This window comes from Tiliqua scincoides, unplaced genomic scaffold (genome assembly GCF_035046505.1).
Source record: "Tiliqua scincoides isolate rTilSci1 unplaced genomic scaffold, rTilSci1.hap2 HAP2_SCAFFOLD_96, whole genome shotgun sequence".
Taxonomy (NCBI): Eukaryota; Metazoa; Chordata; class Lepidosauria; order Squamata; family Scincidae; genus Tiliqua; species Tiliqua scincoides.
Genome location: NW_027101676.1, coordinates 31,222 through 57,427, shown reverse-complemented (window position 1 = coordinate 57,427; position 26,206 = coordinate 31,222). Strand labels below are relative to the sequence as shown.

The window sequence follows — 26,206 nt, the reverse complement described above, 5'->3', positions numbered from 1 at the left end:
GATCCGACAACCTGAAAACCAGACTGGCCCAGCCGAGGAGAAGATGCAAGCGCACCTTCAGGTGCTCCAAGGCTAAAGCACTCTTATTTTCCACATTTTTATCTCGATCTTCCTCCAAGGAGCTCAGGGTGGTGTACAGAGTTCCTCCCCCACTTTTGCCCTTACAACAACCCTGCGAGGTAGGTGAGTCTCAGCCCAATGCTGTGTATGTCTACTCAGAAGTAAGTTCCACCGGGATCTATGGGCCTTACTCCCAGGGAGGTGTGTAGAAGAGGACTGCAGCCTGAGAGGCAGTGCCTGGCCCCGGTCACCCAGGCGGCTTCGAGGCTGAGCGCGCGCGCACCTGCAGCCCAAGTGCCGCTCCCGAAGCACAGCGCCAGCCCCTTCGCTCGGCCTCCCTGCCCTGCAGGCGCGCACGGCCCCCCTCGGCCCAGGCGGGCAGGAAAGCTCCGAGCAGGACCTGCGCGCTCCTCCTGCCGCCGGCGCGGGGAGGGAGCAGGCGAGCGGTGCGCGCTGCCTCCAGCCCGCCTCCCGCCCCCGATCGGCGTGACCGAGGCACCCAGCCGCCCTCCAGTCCCGCCCTCCCCGGAGAGGCGCTGCGATGGCGCGGACGGCGCGGGACCGGCTGCTGGGCGCGCTGCAGGACCTCCGGGAACAGGAGCTGAAGCGCTTCAGGATGAAGCTGAGCGAGATCCCCCTGCAGGAGGGCTACGCGAACATCCCCCGGGGGAGGCTGGAGAAGGCGGACGCCCTGGACCTCTGCGACCTGCTCCTGGGCTACTACACCGAGGACTACGCCCTGGAAGTGGCCGCGGAGGTGCTGGAGGCCGTCGACCGCAGGGGGCAGGCGGAGAAGCTCCGCGAAGCCACCTGGCTGCGTAAGGGGACCGGAGTCCTGGAGCTCGGCGGGAGGGGCAGGGCTGCAGCCTGGCCGTCCTGGGGGGATACAGAGAACTTCCCTGGGCGGGTCCTCATTCTGCGGGTCGGAGAACCCCGAATTCAGCCTCGGTGGTGGGACGGGGGGGCTCAGCAACCTGCTCCCTTCCCTTTTGCAGACGGGGAGGCAGGGCCTCCTGTGCTCGGCCACAGCCCTCTCCTGCCGCCCCTCCCAGCACCTCCCGCTGGTGGTGAATCTGTTCTCTCCTTCTCCATAATGCTAAACTTTTTCCTCTGGTGCTTCCAGTGGTCCAGTCCACTTCCGGGCCAGATCCTTCCATTGGGAAGATGTTCCTGGCCTGGGTGATCTGTTAACCCCCAGCAGATGATCTGGCTGCATTTCCAAGCACTGCATTCCGAAACGACTCCCCTTTGGCGGGAAAGGACTGAGCACAGGCTGCAGTATGTTTGCACAGGGCCTTCCATTGAAACTGCTGGTGTTTCTCGCAGCCCACTTCAACTGCTGCCCCCCCAACCCCCCGGAAAGACCCCTCCAGGCCACTTCCGTCTGCCTTGATGTACTTTCACTTTCTGATTTGATTGCCTGTCTGATCTGGAGCGTTTTAAAAGGCTTGAAACGTCTTTCTCCTTTTAAATACAGCAATTCTTTTAGATAATCACCCACCCAGTAGCTGAACTGGCTACTGATACAAACACTTGCTTGCTGTTCAGGGGGGTGGGGGTCGGGGTGTCCATGGCAAGTCTCATCAGCAGACCAGGGCAGCAGTGAGATCAAGAACACAGAGCAGAGTTTCAGCCTAAGCATTAGCGCTGAACACTTTTGCCCATCTGATATGCTTGCTGGAATGGGTGAGGCTGGACATCAGTGGTCCAGAGGTCAAGGGAATAATTCAACTGAGTATTGCCCCCTGCTCTGAGTCAGGCATTGCACAGATATTTTGCACCTTGGCAGAACAAACACCTTGACAGAGCCAACATTGAGCAAGGAGCTTAAGCCTTCCAAACACAGCCCTATTAAAATATATATATATATATATATATATACAGACACAGAACCACCCAGGCTTCCATCTCACTGCAGTCGCCTGCAAACATACCTGGGGATAAATCCCATTGAATACTGTGGGACTTACTTCTGAGTGATGTGTAGGATTTAGGCGGCTTGTGTGCGGAGAGGGGAAGACAAGTCCTAGAAGCAGAGCACTGGAATGCATTAGAAAGCTTTTAGGGCCCAGTCGTGACTAAAGGAAGCCCACAGGGTTCAGCGATGCTGGTACAGCCTCTACTGCATACTGCAGGTGACAGAGAGATAAGTTCAATTCACTGCAAGCAAGTCAATCTCACTAATAAGTCAAGGGCAGGTTCTGAGCCAAAATCATGGAATTTTCTATGACCCTCAGATAAGTCAGCGGCAGCAGGGGGGTTAAACTTAGCAGGGTACCTGACTATAATTTTATCTGATTTTATCCAGGACCTGATCCTGAAAAATAACCTACCAGTAATTGATACCTAATAACTGTACAGTCTCTAGTTTATTTAAAATACAGTAAATGATCATAAGATACATTTTTATTCATTAACTTTTTAATCCTGGTCTTCACAATCTTTTTCTAAACACCATAACAGTAAGTGCACTGTAAACAACATACCAGTAGAACCATTAACCAAATCTTTCTTGAAGGTACCTAGTATGTTAAGCCAGAGACTCTACATATAACATAAGAACAGCCCCACTGGATCAGGCCATAGGTCCATCTAGTCCAGCTTCCTGTATCTCACAGTGGCCCACCAAATGCCCCAGGGAGCACACCAGATAACAAGAGACCTCATCCTGGTGCTTCCCTTGCATCTGACATAGCCCATTTCTAAAATCAGGAGGTTGCACATACACATCATGGCTTGTAACCATGATTGCCAGAAACTTGCCAATCCCCTTTTAAAGGCATCGAGGCCAGATGCTGTCACCACATCCTGTGTCAAGGAGTTCCACAGACCAACTACACAATGAGAAAAGAAATATTTTCTTTTGTTTGTCCTAACCCTCCCAACACTCAGTTTTAGTGAATGTCCCCAGATTCTGGTGTTATGTGAGAGAGTAAAGAGCATCTCTCTATCCACTTTATCCTTCCCATGCATAATTTTGTACGTCTCAATCATGTCCCCCCTCAGGCGCCTCTTTTCTAGGCTGCACAGGCCCAAATGCCGTAGCCTTTCCTCATAAGGAAGGTGCCCCAACCCAGTAATCATCTTAGTCGCTCTCTTTCGCACCTTTTCCATTTCCACTATGTACTTTTTGAGATGTGTGACCAGAACTGGATGCAATACTCCAGGTGTGACCTTACCATAGATTTGTACAGTGGCATTATAATATTAGCAGTTTTGTTCTCAATACCTTTTCTAATGATCCCAAGCATAGAATTGGCCTTCTTCACTGCCGCTGCACATTGGGCCAAGACTTTCATCGAGCTGTCCACAAGGACCCCAAGATCTCTGTCCTGATCTGTCACAGTCAGCTCAGAACCCATTAGCCTATATGTGAAGTTTTGATTTTTTGCCGCAATGTGCATGACTTTACACTTACTGACATTGAAGCGCATCTGCCATTTTGCTGCCCATTCTGCCAGTCTGGTGAGATCCTTCTGGAGTTCCTCACAGTCACTTCTGGTCTTCACCACTCGGAAAAGTGTGGTGTCCTCTGCAAACTTAGCCACCTCACTGCTCAACCCTGTCTCCAGGTCATTTATGAATTGGTTGAAGAGCACTGGTCCCAGGACAGATCCTTGGGGCACACCGCTTTTCACCTCACTCCATTGTGAAAATTGCCCACTGACACCCACTCTCTGTTTCCTGGTCTTCAACCAGTTCTCAATCCAGGAGAGGACCTGCCCTCAAAATCCCTGAGTGTGGAGTTTTCTCAGTAGCCTTTGGAGCGGGACCATCTCAAACACCTTCTGAAAGTCCAAATATATAATGTCCACGGGTTCTCCTGCATTCACATGCCTGTTGACCTTTTCAAAGAATTCAGAGAGCTTTGTGAGGCAAGACTTACCCTTACAGAAGCCATGCTGATTTTCTCTCAGCAAGGCTTGTTTGTCTATGTGTTTTGGGATTCTATCTTTGATGAGGCATTCCACCATCCTACCTGGTGTAGATATTAGGCTGATCGGCCTATAGTTTCCCGAGTCCCCTCACCTTCCCTTTTTAAAGATCAGTGTGACATTTGCTGTCCTCCAATCCTCTGGCACCATGGCCGTTTTGAGGGACAAGTTGCATATTTTAGTCAAGAGATCAGCAACTTCATTCTTCAATTCTTTAATAACTCTTGGGTGGATGCCATTTGGGTCCGGTGACTTATTGATCTTTAATTTATCAATGAGGCCTGAAACATCTTCTCATTTAACCTCTATCTGACTTAATTCCTTGGTCAGGAGGGGCTGTTCGGGCAGCGGTATCTGCCCGAGGTCTTCTGCCATGAAGAGAGATGCAAAGAACTCATTTAATTTCTGTGCCATCTCCAAGTCTCCTTTTATCTCCCCTTTCCCTCCCTCACCATCCAGAGGGCCAACCACTTCTCTGGCGGGTTTCCTGCTTCTAACATATTTGAAGAAGCTTTTATTATTCCCCTTCTCTCAGACTCTGATCCCAAACCTCCACTGCTTTGTGGCTGCATTCAGTTATGGAAAAGACTTCAGGAGTCAACCTCGAGGCAAAATCTGGAGCCGGAGTCCCTGAGGCAGTTCATGGCTGAACACAGTCACGTTCTGGCAACTCCTGCGACGTCGCTGGAACCAGCCATATTGGTTTCTGCCTTTCTATTGGACCATTTCAGCGACATGGAGAGGGGGATTTGCTACATGGTAACAGTCTATCCTCCATATCTACTTTACCCAGGCTTCACTCACTGGAGAGGACACTAACCACCATTCAGAGCCCGATACCATAGTCTTCCAAGACTGAAGGATGCCAACTGTATTATTCCCCTTAATGCTGCTGGCCGTGTGTTCCTCATAGTCTCTCTTGGCCTCCAGTATCACCTTCTTTCATTTCTTTTGCCACAGTTTATGTTCTTTTTTATTCTCCTCATTAGGGCAAGACTTCCATTTACGGAAGGAAGCTTCCTTGCCCTTTACAGCCTCTCTAACTTGGCTCGTTAGCCATGCGGGCATCCTTCTGGACACCCTCCTGAGATGACCTACACCAGCTCTAGCTCTTTAGCTGACACCAGTCTGTCTGACTAGAGATAAGGGGGAGTATTGGGGTCAAAATGAAGAGGAGGATATTGGTGTAGCCATTTCTGCTGAGTCCTGCCCTCCGCCCACCACACTCTGAGTCTCCAATCCCTGTCCCATTCTGCCATCCTCACCCCTTCTGCTGCTTTATTGGCTCTAGCAGACAGCAAGCATGAACTGCTGCCAGTGGAAGTGCCAGCTCATTGGCAGAACTGCTGCCGACAATTGTGGTGACCTCTCCGTGTTCGACAGTGGAAGTGCCAGCTCATCGACAGAATGTCATTTTCCACAGCAGGCAGGCACTTAGGCTGGAGGAACTCAGGTTCTGCCAGCTGTCAGCCTGGTTAGGAATAATTAGGGCTCCCTGTGACTTGTCAATTGAGATGTGCACCCAAACATGTGCTACTCAGGTGTGTTACCATGGCTGACCCATCCACGAGGCTGGCAGACAGAGGTGGCTGCCTCAGCATAGGGCACCTTCCTCTCTCCACCTACTCAGCTCCATGGCTCCTCCTGTGGATTGGAAAGGGAAGAGGGGGATGAAGAAGAAAAGAAAGTGTGGAGGGAGGGAGAGTAGCAGCTACATGGAGGGGGAGGGGAAGTGTGGAAGGTGCAGTGGCTAGACTCTCTTCCACACTTCCTCTTCCCCTTTGTCCCCCATTTTATTTTCCAGTCCAGAGACAGGGTGGAGGATCAGTGGTGGGAAATGAGCAAGTGGAGGTATGTGCCCCCATCTCTACTGGAGGCCTGAGTTGGGAGCCTCAATTGGCCTCATGGCTGGGCCAGCCCTGGCAACAGAGAAGCAATTTCCAGCTTTCAAATAATTGGGAAGAATGCCAGTTGTGTGCGTGGTAAGCATGAGTGAAACTAGACTTGCTCTCTCAAAAATGGGCTGTAGCATGCAGTGGCCGATTGTTTATGCAGAGCCTTGAAATGCCTGGCTTCCCCTACGTTTCCCAGACTGCAGGGAAAAGAAAATAGCTGGTACACTTATTTAAGCTTCTGGTGTTTCATTGATCTTATTTCTTTTTCTGACAGGTTGGCGGTCTCACCGGGGCCATGTCTCCCCAGCGCTGCATTTTATTGAGCGCCACCAGGAGGAGCTGATCCAGAGGACAGCTATGGTGGAGGGTGTCCTGGATATGCTGCACAACACCATCCTGAATGAAGAAGAGTACCAAAAAATATCCTCAAAGGGAACCAGTCAGGAAAAAATGCGGGAGCTCTACAAGCTAGTGCCAACGTGGAACAGTTCCTTCAAGGACAAGCTGTACGAGGCACTGAAGACCAAAAACCACTTCCTTATTGCTGACCTTGAACGTAAAGGTAAAAACAGTCTATAGTCTCTCCAGTGTGCATGGAGGCTGTTTTAAACAGCAGTAATAGAGGTCCACCTGAAGTACATACCATAAAGGAGGAAGGGCTTGACTAAGTGCCAGCATTGGCTAAAGAGCAGAGTTGGAGAGGCTGTAAAGGGCTAGGAAGCCTCCTTCCATAAGTGGAAGTCTTCCCCTCATAAGGAGAATAAAAATGAACACAAACACTGTCAAAATTACTGTAAAAAGATAACGCAAGGCCCAGAAAGACATTAAGGAGTGTATGGCCAGGAACTTGAAAGGAAATAATAAAATCTCCTTCAAAAACGTTCGAAGCAGGAAACTTGCCATTGCAACCCTCCTCTGCCCCAAGGCTGCAGTCCTTTGCAGGCCTTCTTGGGAGCAGGGCTTCTGAGAGGAATTTTATCAGGGGGTACAAAGTTTCTTTTGGGCCCCTTTGCAAAGGGAGAGGGGTGAAATAGAGTAAGGGAGGGTGGTGATGGGCGAGCAGAACAGGAGCGGGGAGGGACAACTGGAAAAGTTTTAGGAGCCCAGGTCTACCCACCCATGTGGCATCAGTAGTGTCCCCAGTATCCCGTACGGGCAACAAGTCTGAGTAGATAGGAAAATGTCAGATCCTAGGAAATTTCTGGGCCCCCTCCTTTGGCTTCTGGGCCCCCCTTTAGACCTTGGGCCCGGGTACAAATGACCCCCTTTACCCCCTTCTCCTAGGCCCTGCTTGGGAGTAAGACCCATTAGATAAAAAGAGATTTGTTTGTATAGGATTATGAGAGAGAGAATGGAAGCCAGACATATATGCAGACAACTGGATTGGTTTAGAAAGCTGTGTAAGGAAGTGATTAGCACTCTTACCTGGGAAGTCTCAGATAATGTCACCTCGCCCAATAACAGCTTAATCCTACAGGCCTTTTATTTCTGTGGAAGAGGCTTTTGTAAAAGAGGGCTATAAAAAACAATGTTTTCCCAATGCACCACTGTGGCACAACTAAACTTTCACTCTGCCACTGAGATGCTTGTTTCTTAAAGCAGCTACAACACTCAGCCAAGTTTTGCAGTTTGCTTCAGCAACTTGGTCTCTCAAAAATGTGAGTAAAGGGGATTACAAACAGGATGTGTCAGAGCTTTATAGCTACAGGTACTTTAGCACAGGTCCTAACACAGCAAATTAGCCTTTAACAACCCTCTTTGATAAAAACACTGGCTAGGCATAAACAGCCTGTTAGCCAACAATAGCTTTTACAAGCTGCTAACAGCACCTCTTAATTACCAGGAACTCAGCTTTAGTTAGTCACCAAGGTAACCAAAACTTCAAGACAGAATTTTACCTGCCCCCCTTCCCTTCTGTACTCACAATAAATTAGCCAAATAGCTTATTTGATTTTACTGAATATACTGAAATTATACTGAAAATATACATCTCACTTAAAAGAAAGTAATAGACATTAAGAGGGAAAACCCCCTCAGAGACAAACACAGACACAACTAAAGCAATAAACCTAAAAACTCCTAAATTATACTGAACCTATCACTTACAGGCATAAGTTGAAAAGACATAAAGTATGACCTTCGCTGTCCTCCAAAATTTGCAGAAATTCCTCATCTAAGATGAGAAGATGAGGCAGGGAGGATAACCTCCCAAACGCCAAGCATAAACCCCCATCCTAAATTCCTCTTTATACCTTTGAAACACCAAGGATCTAATCAAGAGATGGCCCTTTGTCTCCTGACTGAATGATGTGATCCTTGGGGTCACTACTATCCATTGGCGTTCTTAATGTCCGGACTCTAGTCAAGTACTGTAGTTTTCCTTAGGCAAATGAGGCTTTACCCCCTCTTTTTTTTTTTTTTCCTGCCACCTGTTGCTGTTTTGCCAAATTCCCTTTCCAAACTTGGTCTAGAGAAGTTATGCCCACTTTAAGCTAACTAGTTCCCCTGGCTCAAACACAGCTAGCTCTCGCAGTCAGCAAAACTACTACTGAACCCCAGTGGCAGTTGGAAAGTAACCAGTAGGTAACTTGCCTGTGGGGCTGCAGGGTCCTTCCTCCCAGTTCACAAAGCAGCAGCTTTTCTAAGTACAGCAGTGCCCCTCAGCTCTCCACCACCCAGCAGTCTCCAGCCGTCCTTGTCCCAGCAATCCTCAGTAGTCCATTACCCGTCAGTCAGTCAGAAGATCCCTTAGTCCATCAACCAGTCCATTAGTCCTCTCTCCCTCCTCCAGCCTTTCCTCCTCCTGCTACCCACACCCTTTCCTTTCTCCAGATTCTGCTTTTTTCCCTTGAGAGCCCTGTTGCTTCCAAGTGGCTTCAGCTGTGCAGCACACGCACTGCATTCTAAGGCCCTGGTGTTAACCCCATGCTTCCCAGACCTGTTAGGGGCCACTGTTGATACCACACCCTGTCTTCTCAAAGGATCTTGCTCCTTATTGACATCTTTTTTTTTTTTTTTTTTTTTACTTCTTATCACATTTTAAACATTGTAACCTTCTTTTTAGTATTCTTAAAAAGCCATGGTATATTTCAACCACGGCATTTTTCATATGCATGGAAAATTTCAGCAGCTTCTTTTCAGATTTGGGAGAATCCCGCGTGAGGCACTTTGAATCACAGTTCTCAGTGTAGATACTCAAGTACCCTGGAAAAATTGAAAAGATACTGTGAGAATTGGTGCCTTTCTGCAGGATGTCAAAAGGGACCAGGCAGTCTGTTCTGACTGTGGGTTCTGTGTAGGCAGGATCTGTGTACGAGGGTCTGTCTTTCTACCTTCTCTTCCCAGATTTTGTTGAGAATCACCAGGAAGAGTTGATTAGACGTGTCTTTGGGATGGACCTTATTTTAAGACAACTGCGTGGCATATTAACACGTGAACAAGAATACGAAATTAAGGATGCCCATCAGCCAATGCGGAAACTGTATGAATGGATGTCAAGCTGGAGAACAGGCGACAAGGATCAGCTGCAGCGTATCTTGAGGGCAACCAACAGGCGGCTTATTGAACAGCTTGCAGGTAAATATGCTGTAGGAGCCATTAATGCAGAACTCGCCAAACTCCAGAGCTTTTGACAATCCTTCCAGAAGGGGAAACTGACCCTGCACCAAGCCCACAATTCCCAGTGTGGAGTCCCAGCCAGTCAAGAGGTTTGGATGGCTCATGCCAAGTGCGCCTTCATCATACCCTCAACTCTCTCCCATTCCCTGAGTGAGCAAATGTCCTAACTACAAAAGAGGACAAGGGACCCCAAACTGTAGGACATCCAAGAAAAATGTAGGACATGTCAAAATGAAAGCTAAAATCCAGGGATGGGCAAGTCCAGAGTGGCTTGACTTGAGTCCTAATGGGCAGACTTTCCAAGTCACCTAGAGCATTTTTGCGAGTTCTACCCTTTAAAAAGCCAGACATGGAAAAAAATGGGGCTGCTGCCAGGGTGTGTGTGTGTGTTGGGGTTCTCCTTTAATACTCCCGTAATGTCCCATCCCATCTATAAACAAGGTGGGAGGGAAAGGGACAGACTGCAAGAGAGCGAGGACAGAAGCGGTATGAGGGAGGAGGGTCACAGGCAAGGGAGCCTGCTCCCACCTCCTCCCTCCTGCTTGATGCAAAAGCAAAACATTATCCCTTCCCTGCCTCCTGGCTGGAACTTCCCTACTGCTTGCCTGGTCTGAATGATGGTCCCACAAGGTCACACCACAGATAGTGAGCAAGCACACCCAGACACAGATAGAGTGCTGAGTCAGTGGCCTCAGATTCATTAATGCCCAAGTCATCGGCACAAGTGTACACAGGTTAGCAAAAACATGTTTTGTGGGACTCCAGCTTGAGTCTTCTGACTTGAGTGCCCATCCCTGCTAAAAACACTCATATATTGATTTAATGTGGTTAATTTAACACTATATTACGTATTATTAAATTTAAAACTATACTGCATATAATTTATTAAGAAGGCTATTCGCCGCCTGCAGGGGACCATTCACAGGGAAAAGGAGGACATTTTAAAGTTCTTTTCCAGAACTTTCCATTCTTTTCTTTTTCCTAAAAAAGAGGACATGTCCTAGAAAAGAGGACATCTGATCATCCTGCCTGTTCCACCCTCTTCTCACCCCGTTCTTCCCTCCTCCTGCCAATCTACCTGAATCAGTGGGTGATCCTGTCCCCACTGTCATCTATTGAACCTCCAGGGCCTCTGGTTGTAGGCCAGAGGCGTTCAGCTCCACGAACTTCTGGAAGTCCATTTATGATGGTCATAAAGCATGTTCCAGTGTCAGAATGCTAGTTTTGGCAGTGGCACTAAGGGATAGGTTTGGGCCATCTGTGTGTTTTCTCCCTTATTGCCCCTCATTTTAATTAAAAGTTGTGGGTTCCATGTCTTGCGAGCATACAGAAATTTTTTAACATGATGTTCATGTGTCTCGCTTCTCAGGGGGACATTTTCTGGATCGGCATAAGGAGGATCTGATCGAAGAAGTGACGGAAGTCCCTCTCAGTGATCTTCGTACTTTTGTACTTGATGAGAAAGACTACCAAAGTCTTGTGAACTGTGCCACAGAGAAGCTGAAGATGGAAGTCCTGTTCCAGATGGAGCAAACGTGGGACAGAAAGAAGAAGGACCTGCTGTACCGATCTCTGGCAGAAACCAACAGGCACGTTATCGAAAGGCTTGAGGGTATGTCTAGACTCTAGAGGCAGAGTGTCCGCCTGGCACATTTTGGTGAAGCTGTACTGCATTGTTTGCTATATAAAGAAGGAAAGAGTTTCTCTTGCACTATACGCAGTCACCAGTGCTGTGTACTGTATTGGATTTATAGGAGAGGTTCTGTTTATCAGCATTACAGTAAAAGATTGTGCTACTTTTGAAGGTGGTTTAATTATGGAATGCCTCCTCAAGCATGCACTGTCTTTTTGCACAATCAGTTAATTGTCCAGTGAATGCTGACTAATTTCTTATCTTTTGCTCATAGTGCATACCTCTTTCCCATAGGCTGTGGCTGTCTTGTGATGATATAATTTTTTCCCCAACATTCCAAGTGCAAAATTCTTTACCTGATGAAATCTCATTTTCTCCAGGAAGCACATGCATTGCTGTTGTGCAACTATATTCAGCACAGAAATCACAAATGTTTTTGGGCCCTCCTGGACACTATCTGTAACATTGACAATGATGAATGACAAAATCGCTTCACCTAAAATATGCATTATTTAAGAAGTTTATTATTTTGTTTTTTTCTTGAGGTTGTACAGTCCAACTTGGTTCTGCTACTGCAGAGGAGTGCTCATCTAGCTATCCTTGTTTTCAAAGAAGTTGGGTCCCTACCCACCAAGTGGATCCAGACCCACAGTTAGAGAAACAGCCCTAGAAAATAACTATATCCAACTGAAATCAGTGGGACTTATGGCTCTGTCCTATGTGGGCCAAGGTGTGTTCCACTGCCAGCAACTGCCTTATGGCATTTGTAAAAACTGCAAAATGACATGATACAGGAGCACCAGTGGAAAGACCAACACCCTTCTGTGTTCGCTAGTGGAGCTCTGTAGACCCAGCAAGGCAGGTAGGAAGGGGTGGGGAGGGTGGATTCAGGGCAGGGAAAGGTGGAATGAAGCAGCAATGGGGAGGGCAGGTCGGGTCTGGGAAGGGGGCGGGGACAGCAACAGTGACTGCCACCAAATCCTAGCTCCCTTCCCAGACCTGATCAAATGGTGTGGGTCCACATGAACTAGTGCTATTGAACTGGTAGCTCAGGTCCAAGTAGACCCTTCTACACTTTGAAGGCTTACCCAGAGGAGACTTCCATAACTGCTGTCCCGTCCCCGTCCCCCCCACAGGATACAGAGGTAGCCATTTTGACATTGCTGCACTGGTTGCAGAGGGAAAATAGATAGGATTAGGTTCTTAACAGCTCAATCCTATCTTGCGCTGGAACAGGCAAGCCAGGGGGCTGGTGGCGTATCCAGTGCAAGAAAGGGCACCAAAGTGGATCAGCCAGAGGTAAGAGGAAACTCAGGTCTCCTCGAACTTGCGACACCACAGGAGGTGGCACAAGTCCAAGGAGAGTGGAGCAGTGCTGCACAAGCAGGCAGCTCACAAAGTGTGCTGGGGCCACTCATTTAGTCAAACTTGTCTGATCAAGGTCATCTAGCAAGCTCCATGGCTGAGCAGAGATTTTTCACTTATCCTCCCAGCAATGAGGATACAATGGTGAGAAAAGCCACCAGTGGTTTCCCTTCTGAGTTCCATAGAAGAAGAGTGGAATGCAAATGCAAACAAAAAAGATTTTGTTCCCTTCAGTATTTTCAGACTTTCTGCAGATTTTGAATAGAAGCAGCATCTTCTCCAAACAGTGTGCATTGCTTCCTCTACCTGTGAATCTTCCAGCCCAATCCTAGCTAAGTTCCTAGTGCTGATGCAACATGGTCAGCACGGGGTGCGCTGCATCCTACAGGAGAATTTAGCAGGTGGGAGGTTGCTTCGGGGGAAGGGGATATTTGTCCCCTTGTCATGGAGAAAACCCCTGCCTGCATATCAGATCTACTCATACCCAACTCCAATATAGCTGGCACAAATTTGAGTTGATCCGTGTTGGTGGATCAGGCCCAAAGAGGGAGAACAGTATGCAGCATGTGCTGATGCTGCCGATCCTGCCCCCTCCTCATTTCACCCCATTCTCTGCCAACCCCTGTCCTCTGTGATTTGCCCACACCCCCCTGTTGCCACCTGCCCCCACGTCTGTGCAACTTGGCAAGGGACCTGCCTGCTCCAGTGGGCATCCTCCACTGGGCCAGCATGCACAAGAAGGCCTTGGCCTTCCCACTAGTGCGCCTAGCCTTCACACTGTCACAAAGCACTTTACAGTGCACTTTTGCAATGCATGGAGGCCTCACACACCAGCGAAGCATGCGCTCTGCTAGAGCACCAGTTAGGTAGGATTGTGCCCTTCATCTGTGTTTATTCCCCAAATACTGGTAGGGTTCATGACAGTAAAAGTAGCAAGGAGCTTTTCCACCACCAGTTATATTTTAACTGTTGAGATAAGGAGCATCCCAGGAACATTGTTTGCATAAGCCTCTGGCTAAAAAGCACCTGGGAGTCTCCCCAAATCCTATTATTTCTAAAACTGAATATAAAGTTATGTAATGTGTTTATCACCAGAGGAACATTTTATTGAAAAGCACCAGGAGGAATTGACACATCGAGTCTCCAGAGTTGACTCAATCTTATGGCGGCTCCGAATTCCAACGTTTCAGAGAGAGGACTCAAACGAGAAGACAATGAAGAAATTGTACACACTGGTGCCAACATGGAACAGGAGACAGAAAGACCGTCTCTACACAGTGCTGAAGAAAACACATGGACCCCTCATTGCAGAACTTGAAGGTAGAGTGAATATATAAGAGATCTTTAAACCATTTTTCGAAAGCTCAAAAGTGGTAAACAGTAAATGTAATAAAACAAAATAATAATAATAATAATAAAATAAAATAATAAAATAAAATAATAAAAATAAAAAGAATGATAATAAAATAGAAACTATTACCAATGATACAAGTTGCAGACAAAAATTGTAATACAACAAGAATAAAAGTATAGAACTGGCACAGAATAACCAAATGTATATACTGTAATTTTAAAAAGTGTCAGTAGGGAAATCATCCCTCCTCGAAAGCCAAGCAAAATGTGTGTTTTGATGGGTATTTGTTGCCTCTTTCTTGTTTCCCAAATGCAGAAATTGCCAGGTGCAAACCTGAGAACTTGGAAAAACCTAAGAGCTCTATTCCCTCTAAGGCAGTGTTTCCCAACCAGAGGGAGGGGTCATTGCCCAGTGTTTTCCTAGTGCTGGTGCTCTGCCGGTGCTAACCTGGCTCTGGACTAGCACCGGTGAAGCACCGGAGGTCCACTGCTTGGCAGTTCTAGAAGACAGCGTGGCCAGGGCAGAATATTTGCCATGAAGATTCACTAATGTCTAATCCACCTGTGGTCCCTTGAGAGACAGGTCAAAACATATTGGGGACTGAGTGTGTGACTGGGTGCCTGGTAGTTTATTTCTCTTGCTCTGAAACGCTAGAACTGCACTTCATCAGGTGTCTTCCTCTCTTCCTTTGGAAACCGAAACCAGACTCTTATATCCTGTTTTTGCTTTTCTTAGAGGGGCACTTTGTTGAGAGGCACAAGAAGAATTTGATCGAAAATGTCACTAGGGTTAACCGTGTGGCAACATCACTGATTGAAAGAACAATCCAGTATTCTTTGTTTGCTGACATCTTGAAGAGGGACACTGACAAGGAAAAAATGGAACTCCTCTATGAGGTGGTGCCAGGCTGGAATGGAGACTGGAAAGACCTTCTCTACGAGGCCCTGAGAACAACCAATGATCTCCTGATCAAGGAACTTGAGGGTAAGTGGATGATGCTCAACTCACACTGATCATCAACTCACAGCAATGTCTGAAGTATAGAGTAATTAGCCACTGACATGAGTTAGCCCCATTGAGTGGAATGCACCACTTTGCCATCTGCATAAAACAAAACTGACTGAACAGAAATGCAGAAGAAAAGCAATGATTGGGTGACATTTAAGATTTGGTTTGTGGCAGTACAAGTGTTGTCTTGTTTGCAGAATGACAGTCTAATTGGGGGAAAACACAGCTGTTTTCTTTCTAGGTTGCAGTTGCATTGTAAGAAACATCATACTCAAAGCACAGTTCAGGACTGCTGCTTAACTTACAGCCCAAACCTATCCAACTTTCCAGCACTGGTGCAGCTGCAATGCAGCCTTTAGGAGGCCTCCCTGACTGCCTCTCCACCCCATGATGCAGCACGTGCCCCATTGACACAGCTGCATCAGTGCAGGAAAGTTGGATAGGATTGGGTCCTTATGTTTTGACTTCTTTGCTAGCACAGGCAATGCCTTGAGCTCCTCTGGGTAATGTTGAGGTGTATTGGATAATGCCTGTTAAATCACTGATAAATAAGGCTAGCAATTCATACACACTTTCCCACTCATTAACTGATAAACCAAACCACTGGATGCGGCTGAGACTGGTGCACCATGGGAAGATCTCCTTAGGAGTTGAAGCTCAGACTTTCCAAGAGATAAGATCTTCTTTGTCTGATCAATAAGAAACTGCTGGCCCATGCTGCTAATCTCTAACAACTATTTGCATTGCAGAAAGGAAATGCAGCAAAGAGGGCTTGATCCCTGACACCCTTGCAAAGGACAAATGCTACTTGTGTAGGAATGAGCAGGTAAGGGCCTTTGTTGCAGTGCTAGGATGCATCCCCTCAGTGGTGTAACTAAGGGGGTTTAGGGCGTAGTAGCTGCACTGGGCATCAAACTTTAGGGGGGCAACAAACCGAGCTTGACACTAGTGACCAAAATTGTGAAAATCTTGGTATGTATGAATAATACCATCATGTTATATATCATTGGAAAGATAATTTAATGCAGAATTCAATGAAACAAACTGGATTGGAATATCAGTAGTCTATCAAACATTACGGTCAATTAACCAGATTTACCAATTAACCAACTGTCTTATGGAATAAAAAGTGGATTTTCTTGACTCAGAACTGACCTATGAGACTGATTGTTCTGAGAGCCAATTACATGTTGTTATGATATAGCATGGAACCAATAAGGTGTTAATATGAGCTCTCGTTAGAGTTACACCTGCTAACTGTAAAGAGGCACTTTTTCAAGTGGTGCTCTTCTTATATTTAGCAGGGGGAAGTAACTGTCCCTCTTCACCCTGGCACAGTGCCTCAAACCAATCAGGGGCACACGTTTTATTTATTTAGGGTGCAATCCTTACCCCTTATGTCAGCGGTTTCCAGCACTGGCATAGCGGTGCCAGTGGGACATGTGCTGCATCCTGCAGTAGGGTGTCACTCATGAAGGCCTCCTGAAAGTAAGGGAATGTTTGTTCCCTTAGCTCAGAGCTGCATTGCCCTAATGTCAGTGCTGGAAAGCACTGACATAAGGGGTTAGGATTGCACCCTTACATAATTAAATTTGATTTTATCTTGAGGTGGCTACGAATCTTCTTTGACCTCAGGTAGCAGACAGATGCCTTAGCTATGCCACTGGTATGGCAGAGCAAGTGGATGGCTTGCTGCTAGGGGGAGGAGGCAGGTTTCCCCCCAATTTGCACTTTGTAAAATGCTTGGGCATGACATCACTTCCGGTTATGACGTCACTTCCAGGGCATCATTTTGAGCTTGGCACCGGGCTACACAATCATCAGCTATGCCACTGCATCCCCTCCTAGGATGCTGTTACATTCCCACATAGCTGTCTACAGAGGCAGTAAAGCATGGCCAAATCTCTTTGGCGTGGGGTCTCAAACCACATTTTAGCCCCTATTCTGAATATGCCTCATTCTACTGCTATCACTTACAGCCCAATCCTATCATTTTCCCTGGAAAAAAATTTTCTGTTACTCCTCTGTAAGCTTCATGATTGGTAATGGGTCTTTTTGCACCTGTGGCAGCTCTTTAGCTGGTATGAGGAGACAAAGGGGGCACGTTGGCTGACTCCAAGTGGGGTAGCATGTGTCCATGCCAAGTGCCACCCCCTCCCATTTATGACACTTCCCCATCCCTCCCCCAATCCACCCTGATCCTCCCACTCCCCTGCCCTGTACCACTCACCCCGCTGACTTAGTGATGCTGGCAGGACTTCTCATCATTTCTGCATGTGAGGTCCTCCCCAACATCTGAGGAGGTTCTCCAAAAGCACATGACTCTATGCTGTTCTGGAGCGGTTTTCGTGACACCAGTTCTGATGACAGAGCTGCATGTTTGGATCAGGCCATTAGTATCCTGGGTGGGTTTTTGGAGATTGTAGTTAGATATTCAGCTTTCATCACTTTATCTGTAAAATGGGGTTAGATCCAATGGTTTAAAATGGAAGTGAGATAGAAAACGAGAACTCTCTTGGGAGGCAGGAGTTTTATCCTCAATTACTGGAATTATAATCCAGGCCTTTCAAGTCAAGAGATGCATTTAGCATCTCTGAGTTTCAGTCCTCTCTGGAAACCTTCCCTTCTGGCCCCTTATTTCAATAATACAGAGGAATAAGAATGACTGCAAACTCTAGCTGGAGGCCTTGCTGACTGCAGACCTGAAATGTAGTTGGCATTCTTTTTAGGAGTACTGGAAATCTTGTTGAACTGTGTCAGAATGGCAAAGAACTCAAATTCCACAAGGTCAGTCAGTAGGTCCCCGCCTCCAGCGACTCATTTTTTAAATGCTATCATCTGTTTTCCAGACATGTCCAGAAGTACAACCAGAGGTTGTTGCAGATGCTAATGGAGAAATGAAGACATACAGGTGAGGATCCAGAGTGACTCTCCTGAAAGGGTTTAGAGCCTGATGTCAGTTTGTGAGGAGAATCCTTTCAATGTAGACTAGAGAGTATATGTGTAACCCTACTCAAAAACTCTGAGGAATTTGCTCATATACACACAGACCCACAATTTTCCTACAATTATTCCTGTATTCTAGAAGTTTTCTAGAAACTCTGTGTCCCTTTTAACACTTATTCTAGGAATTCAGTCCGTTGGGGTCTGGAGTAAGCATCTCCTGGATTTATCATCCAAGACTGAAATCTGATTCAGGTTGTTCAGGGGCAAATCAAATACCTTGTATTGTAAAATTACTTGGAATAAATATCTCAGAGTGTTCTCTGGGGCAATTTGGTCTCTCTTTTATTAAATGTCCTCCACAATTTTGTGTTAGAAGCACTGGCTTTCCTGGAAGGGGGGCAGAATGCTGAGTTTCTTGAGGTGCCTTGCCGCTGATGTAAATGACCCCTTCTCGTCACCTTCAGAGCCAGTCATGACTACACAGGCAAAAAGGGAAAAGGCTTTTGCAGCAAAGTAACTTGCACAAATCTCATGCATGGCAAAGGTTTACCCTAAGGGAAGGGATCAAATGTTCCCTTACCTGGAGGAGACATCCTGGGCCTGAATCTCCGCCTTGGGAGTGCATGCCCCAATGCATGCCCCTTTGGTGTGACTGCATTATCACAGGTAGAGCTGGGCTGCGAGTGGCATAGCTGAAAATTATGATTTCCACTTTTTAAACTGCTGCGCTTTGTCAGGCAATCACCCCCCAAACATTTAGGAAAGCGATTTTGAATGGTGATTGGTTTGCTTATGATTGTATTTCTCAAAGAGGCATTTAATCTCATGTATCCTTCTGTACACCTTACAGTGCCAGCTGACTATCTCCTTGTTTGGTTAGCAGTGGCTCTCTTGTGCCACTACATGGAGTAAATCTTTCAGAGTGGAGCAATTTTGTCTTTATCGTATTAAATATTCCTCCACATCTGGCTTATTTGTCTGCCCAATTAGAATCTAATTACTTTCCTCTAAGACTCTCTGAGAAACTAATTATGCTTTCCCATTCTCCCCCCCCCCCCATTTGACCTGCAGAATCCACCTCCCCAAGGCAGGCACCTTCCTCTGCTCTGTAACTGAACTCAGGTTTGAGGTGAAGGCAGCGGTGACTGTTGAATACGCCTTTTGTTCCTGGGATACCCACTTGAGCGAGGCTGAGAAGCATCAGTGGATGGTGGCTGGTCCATTGTTTGACATCCAGGCAGATCCAGCAGAGGAGGTGGCAGCTGTTCACCTCCCTCATTTTGTGTGTCTCACAGGTAGGGTAGTTTTGAAGGGGGAAGATAAGCCATAACATGGAATCCTTTCTCAGGCAGGTTAGATGCTTCAGCTGTGGAAGTCACATTTCCTACCTGCTTCACTTGGCCTGCTGCTTTCTCAGCTCCTTTCCTAACCCTCTGCTTCTGCAGGCCCTCTTCTGCCACACCTGCAAGACACGACTATTTCCGTCAATGGCAATCAGAGACTAACCCACCTGTACTGCTTCTCTTAGGCTTTAGGTAACATCACTTCTGGTCCATGGTTGGCATTAGCCTGGCTTCTCAATTCTGTGTTCCAGAACTCACCCAGGGGAGTTTTTCCCGCATCACCGCGTGTCACTAAAAATAGATGAAAACCTTTGTTGTCCTCTGATCTGTTTGCAGAAGGAAAGCTGGTCATTTCCCACCTGAAAATTGCTCACTTCGTGGATGGTGGGATGATCCTGGAGGAACCATCACGAGTTAGCTTGTTTCACGCTGTACTAGAAAATCCCACATTTTCTCCTCTGGGCACGGTGTTTAATTTCATCTACAGTAAATTCTTTCCCATTCATTCTGTGGTGCTGCTTTACCAAGCAAAGAAGAAGATCACAACCCTTCATCTCTATCTGATCCCTAATGACTCTTCCATTATACAGGTGAGAACTGACAAAGAACTAATTGCTACAGCATCATCATCATTATCAAGCACCAGGAAGGACAGGACAGGGCAGGTTAATGGAGATGGCTCTTGGGGAATGGTAGTACATCAACTAGAATGCTTTCAGGGAGTACATAAATAGAAATCCTTCCTTGTATCTTACAGCACAGTGGAATCAGGACTGTCAAAAAAGCTCAGCAGTCCCTAGGTACACATCACTGCACCACACCTTCTGTTGCTAACTGTAAAACTAAACTTGAACCAACGGGCAACCCAATCCTAAGCTGCCTGGCACGCAGGGCCACTGCAGCATCCTAAATGCAACCGGGCAGCCACTGGCTGCAACTTGGGGGAAGGGCATGTTCTCTCCCTTCCCCTGGGTAAGGAAAGTAACCCCACAATAGGGTACTGCTTAATTCTGCGGCAACCCTTGGGCTCGCGCAGAATCAAGAGCCTCCATGTTGGGTTGTGCAGTCCAACACGGAGCTCAGGATCCAGTGGAGCCCTCCTCCCACCCTGCTCCCTCGCTCCTGATCACCTCCTCCTGTCCTCTGCAGACCACCAAATGCCTCAGTGGGCAAACAAGACAACAAGATACCTGCATTCTGGTTCCACTCCCTTGTACCTGGCATTCTAGGATATCCTAAAACCAGGAAGCTGCACGTACCCATTGCGGCTTGTAATCTGTGATGAACTTTTCTTCTAGAAATCTGTCAAAACCCCTTTTAAAGGCATCTAGGCCAGATCATCACCACATCCGGTGGCAAGGAGTTCCACAGACTAATTATACGCTGGGTCAAGAAATATTTACTTATGTCTATTCTAACTCTCCCAACACTCAATTTAGTGGATGTCCCCTTGTTCTGGTGTTATGTAAGAGGGAAAAGAACATCCCTCTATCCATCCCTTGCATAACTGTGTACATCTCAAACATGTCCCCCCTTTGGCACTTCTTCTCTAGAGTGAAGGAAAGTTCCTCTTAGAGGCTCCAATTTGCCTGATTTAAATGAATTCCAATAGAGACAATATAATGTTGCTTCATGTTGGTGTTTTGCCTTGTCAACTTTGGTGAGAAGTTCTTCCTTTCCCTTCAAACAGGCCATCAAAACTGAGGAGGAAAGGCAGAAATCATCACATGTTTGGAAACCCCCTCAAACAGAGGGGCCCCTGTATGTCGGCACTCGCTACACTGTGTCCAGCTGCCCTGAACTCATGATAACCCCAAAAGTCAGTAAATACATCATTTCATGGATGTGTGTATAATCTAGTACTGAACAGTCTTTGTAACCCTCTTCACTTGAGTAAGCATGCAGCCTTCCAGATGCAGAAGAGAGCTGATTCAGAGGTGATGAACAGTTATAAGAGCTTGGTGTGTTTAGCCTGGAGAAGAGAGGACTAAGGGGAAATATGGTAGCTGTCTGAAGGGCTGTCACACTGAAGAAGGGGAAGGTTGCTTTTGGTGGTTCCTGAGGGCAGGACTAGAACCAATGGGTTGAAACTTCAAAAGGAAGTAGATTTAGGATAAACCTGAGAAACAATTTCCTAATTAGAAGAGTTGACCAGTATTGGGACAGTTTGCCTCATGTAGTTGTGGGCTCTTCTTCATTGAAGGTTTTTAAGCAGAGGGGGGTTGGCCATCTGCTAGGAATGCTGTAGTCACCTGCGCTGAGCAGGGTGTTGCACTAGATGACTTCCAAGGTCCCTTCTGACTCTCGCATTCTATGATGGGGGAAGTTACTTTTGATTTACCAAATGAAGTTACCACGATTGCGGCTGTGCATATTTCTTATCGTACGGCAAAAGCAAAAGTACAGAAACAAGTACGTAGTCTGAGGCGAGTCGTGCACAAGCTGTCGCTGGAATGTCGAAGGACTTTCGCATTACTGTCAGGGTCTACCAAGGGTATAACTGGCCTGTCTTGCTAGCTGATGTTACTCTGTAAAATGTGATGTGTGTTTTATATGAATAATATATGAATAATAAAACACAGTACAGTAACAGCACAGTTACCTGGCACTTTAGTATCCAGAAGACTCAGTTAACTGGCTCTGCCATAGATGGTAACACAGCTGCTTCTTCACTCAAACAGAAATGTCTATAGCCATCTGGCATTATATTGTAACACTTTCTGCTGCTTCTGAGAGTCAGATTTTTTAAACTTGCAACAGTAAAGCTTCTTGGGATCATATTTATACATATAATACCATTGTTGGATAGTATTGATAGGGACACATGATTTATTACAATGACAACCTTCAAGCGTGTTTAGAATAGCCTTGGATTAACAGTTACCTGGTACTGAGATTGCGGTCCATGACCTCAGAGTCATTGCCTCTCACAAGGCTTCCTACCTCCTTCTTCAACAGGAGCTTGGCTTTTTCTACAAGAGCCCAGGACAACTACAGTCCTTTGTTGAAGTTAAACTACGATACAGAAATGAAGTGGGCCTCAGTGTGAAAAAAAAGGAAGATCTCTGCTTGGTTTGGGATACTTGGTTGGATCCAGGTATGGACTGTGTGTGGTGCCGTGTTTGCACGGGTGGATGCAATGAAGCCATGTTGCATTAGACTACTGGAAGGGGGGAATTCCCGTTTCCTCCCATTTTACAGAAACATTCCTACTTGATCCTGGAGTTTTACCCTGTCTGTTTTATAAGACTCCAAGCTGGACCCTTGCTTGCCAACTCCTGACCAACACACACTTCATACTTGAAGATTTTCTCTGTTTAAGATGTCATGTTGTCTTCACAGCAGTGCAATTTGAGATGATCCATATGATTGCAATCAGATTATTTTTGTGTTTTATCACTGTGCAGGAGCACAGTGTACATTGTGTGTGTGTGTGTGTGTGTGTGTGTGTGTGTGTGTGTGTGTGTGTAAGATACATGCACAGATCTCTTTCCCAGATCAGTCCTAAACACTTTGAGGAATGCTTTGAGGTGCATTTGAATTAGCAGGTGCTTTGGCCATATATGTGAGTCAGAGGAGGAGGGTATTTAATTCTCTGATGACCAAAACCACTTGAAAAAGCAGGTATTACTGAGGCATGGCTGGGATCCTGCCACTTAATCCATGTGACTGTAGCAGTGGTTCTCACACATTTAGCACCGGGACCCACTTTTTAGAATGAGAATCTGTCAGGACCCACAGGAAGTGATGTCATGACAGGAAATGACATCATCAAGCAAGAACATTTTTAACAATCCTAGGCTGCAATACTACCCACACTTACCCAGGAGTAAGTCCCATTGACTATCATTGTTAAAAGAATATACACTGATCTAGTGAGTTCACAGCAGTTCTGGAAGTGGTGCTTCAAGGCCCTCAGTAGGCCTCTGTGTGGGGGAAGAAAGGTAGCGGGAGGGTGAGGAACACACTATTGCCCCTGCAGGTATGGCACCCTGGGGCATTTGTCCCCCTTGACCCTGCCTTGGTACACCAGTCTCTCAAAGCATATGGCCCACGTGACTAAAAATGAATGTTAGCCAGGCTTTCACCACTCTAGCTATAGAGAAAGGAGCACAGCAGACAGAACTGCACATATTAACTGTCTGACCACATGATTGGGGAAAAAAAAATTTTAAGTTCCTGAGGGCCGGATAAAATCTTGCTATGAGCTGGTTGTGGACACCAGGCCATAGTTAGAAGACTCCTGGATTACAGTGTGCAAGTGACAATCAAGGTGCCAGAAGCCATGAATTTTGAGCTCCAGAGAAACAGGCTCTGGAGCATCTAAACTGGTAAGGAAAAGTACAGTGTCAGCAGTTGAGGCGGCGAACTGCTGATGAGTCCAGAGCCTCTCATCATAGAGGATAGGGAGGGAAAAATAACTTGTGTGTGTGTGTGTAAAATACATGCACAGATCTCTTCCCCAGAACTGTTATTTCCTGCAACTATATTTGATTTAAAAGAGACCCGGCCAGTCCTAAGCACTCGGAGGAATGCTTTGATTTTAGAAATGGGCTATGCCAGATGCAAGGGAGGGCACCAGTATGCAGGTCTCTTGTTATCTGGTGTGCTCCCCGGGACATTTGGTGGGCCGCTGTGAGATACAGGAAGCTGGACTAGATGGGCCTATGGCCTGATCCAGTGAGGCTGTTCTTATGTAGGTGCATTTGAATTAGCAGGTGCTTTGGCCATATATGTGAGTCAGAGGAAGATGATACTCAGAGGGGCAGCATTACCCTTCCCTGATTGTGAGAACACCCAGTGTGAAGAGAATTGTTTTGGGAGAAAAGTTCCATTCCTATTTCTTCTCTTTTCTTCTAGAGGATGTGCTAATTCAGGAAGAGCCTTGCACTTCTGGGGCAACACCTGAAAAAGCAGAATCAGGTATTACAGAGGCATGACTTAGATCCTACCACATAATCCACATGACTATAGAGTGGGAGTAAAACCCAAGCACCATCCTGCTCCCCCACTCCTTATTCCGGTGCACTGGACTGAATTGTAGATTTCCGGAGTGAGAATGCCATAGAATGTGCAGGTTGGGTCGGCCCTTTCATGACACCAACGATCACCTCAGGAAGCATGTTGGTGGGAAATGCCAATCTCTGCCCCCCTTCCTACCTCCTGTGCTGCTGTTCCACTCCCTGGGTTGGTAAAGGAAGAGTGGGACGGAGAGGAAGAGAAAGTGTGGAAGGCTGGAGAGGAGAGTGCTGGGGCAGAACACTGGAGAGTGGGAGGAGCAGAGGCTGGCACATCATCGGGTAAGGGGGGCAGCATTTGGAATGCCGCCTCAGGCATCAGGGCCTCTTGTGCCAGCCCTGTGTGCAGGCTTGGCAGATTTTGCAGCAATTATTCTAGGCCTTGACATTCTCAGATACCACAAACGTTATAAATTCTCCTCCAAAAGGACTACGAAAGATAAAAGGTTTCCTGTATGATACCTCTGATAAGGGGAAAATGTGTTACCCCTTTTTCATTAGGATGCAGTGCAAGCGGTGAAAACCAGAAGGAAGACACAAGCCATTCCCCTCAAGCTGCAGCACATCAGCCTTCCCCACTGCTGCACCTCCTTGCTGGGAAACATACCTGCTCACCCTGGGAAATCCCAGCTTCTCTCAAATCACCTTCTCTTAAAAACTGTCCCCAGCTTTCCTGTAGGCCCCAGAAAGTAAAACCACAAAGAATAGTTCATATACTAACTATACTGTTGAAAAGCAATATATAAATATCATCATCTGTGCCAGTCATTGCAATGAGGATGCTCGAGAAGGCTGCCAGGACCATACATCTCAAACTGTGGCTTTGGTTTTCTTGACCAGCAGCACTCAGTAGCAGACCAAAGACCAAGCTTGACCACCTGACGGATATCCTGGAGGACTTGAAGGAGGAGGATCTGAAAAGATTCAAGGACAAACTCCATAACTTCCCTGTCAAGGAGCACTTTGACAACATCCCCGAAGGACAGTTACAGCACGCAGATCCCTTGGACGTGAAAAACCTGCTGTTTCAGTACTACTCAGATTATGCCATAGAGTTGACCATTGAGGTGCTGAAAGCTGCCAACTTCAAACAACAGGCAGATAGGCTTAGCAAATTGGCAGTGCCAACCTTTCTTAGAAAGGACATTGAGGCTACTGATTGGTCATAGTGAAATAAATGCAACTGAGAACATCAAACCTGAAATGTCTAGCCTCCCCCCCCCCCAATGGACTATAACATCTGTGTGAGCCACAGGCTTCTGTGCCTCAGGATCCTGAAGAAGCTCTTGAGTTGTCCAGATGCAGTAGCCACTATCCTTTGTTGTTTTGTATTGTTTGAGCATCTTTTGCTAATTGATCAATGCCTGTTTTTTATCTCTTGCACTTTTCCATTCATTGTTTAAATTACTCCATTTTTTAAATAAACTTTTTTCACTTTCAAATTGTATCCACTTGGTCTCAGCTTATTCAGGAAGGGGTGGGTTGCCCTGTCTTACTACACTACCCCCTTGCCCCTGCTGCTTGATTCTTAAGATGTGGGTTCTCTAGCTCTGGATAGTGACAGAGACGGGAAGACAAATGGCCTTTTCAGGTAAAGAATTATGCAGATTTGATCTATACAAACCAAAGGACAGGTTTATTGGAATCCAAAGAACACAAAACCTGTTTTTTGCTGGTCTGAGACCATAATAAAGATTTGATTTGACACAACCTATTTAAAAATGTTAGTGGGTGATATCCAATGAGTATGACTAGGACCAACTGAAATTAATGACACGTCTTATGAATTTTGATGGGGTCTAGCCATTCTTTGGTGGTATCTCAAGGGGGAGCTGAAACCCTTGACGGACAGTCTGAAGCTGCCACTTTGGCACAGACACTTTCAGGGCATAAGTTTCAGGGCATATGATATCCTGTTTCCTGGATTCTAAAGCATAACCCAAGTCTGGGCAGAACGTTAAAGGTGATCCCCCCAAAGCAGCTGAAGAAGATGCTCTAGGAAAGCTTTGAAAGAAGATACTGAACAAAAAA

The 26,206-nt window shown here is 46.6% G+C and overlaps 1 protein-coding gene across 2 annotated transcripts; it reads left to right on the top strand.

Moving 5' to 3' along the window:
* The first annotated feature begins 601 nt into the window (after positions 1–601).
* On the top strand, positions 602–25,617 carry LOC136636191 (uncharacterized). 2 transcript variants are annotated; one of them, XM_066611138.1, is made up of 14 exons: positions 602–878; positions 6,165–6,452; positions 9,236–9,466; positions 10,878–11,120; positions 13,602–13,826; positions 14,596–14,844; positions 15,618–15,694; positions 17,718–17,779; positions 18,886–19,109; positions 19,494–19,747; positions 20,848–20,976; positions 22,116–22,254; positions 24,018–24,080; positions 25,019–25,617. In XM_066611138.1, the coding sequence occupies exons 1-14, from the start codon at positions 602–604 to the stop codon at positions 25,342–25,344; spliced, it is 2,787 nt and encodes a 928-aa protein (XP_066467235.1). In that variant the 3' UTR covers positions 25,345–25,617. The 2 variants fall into 2 exon arrangements, with proteins under 2 accessions (XP_066467235.1, XP_066467234.1); XM_066611137.1 differs by having other exon boundaries at positions 25,016–25,617.
* The last annotated feature ends 589 nt before the right edge of the window (positions 25,618–26,206 follow it).

Coding starts and splice junctions, on each gene's coding strand:
- LOC136636191 (XM_066611137.1), top strand. CDS start 602: ATGGCGCGGACGGCGCGGGACCGGCTGCTGGGCGCGCTGCAGGACCTC. Junction 14,845..15,617: donor CCTGATCAAGGAACTTGAGG/GTAAGTGGATGA, acceptor TTTGCATTGCAG/AAAGGAAATGCAGCAAAGAG. Junction 19,748..20,847: donor ATGACTCTTCCATTATACAG/GTGAGAACTGAC, acceptor CCCTTCAAACAG/GCCATCAAAACTGAGGAGGA.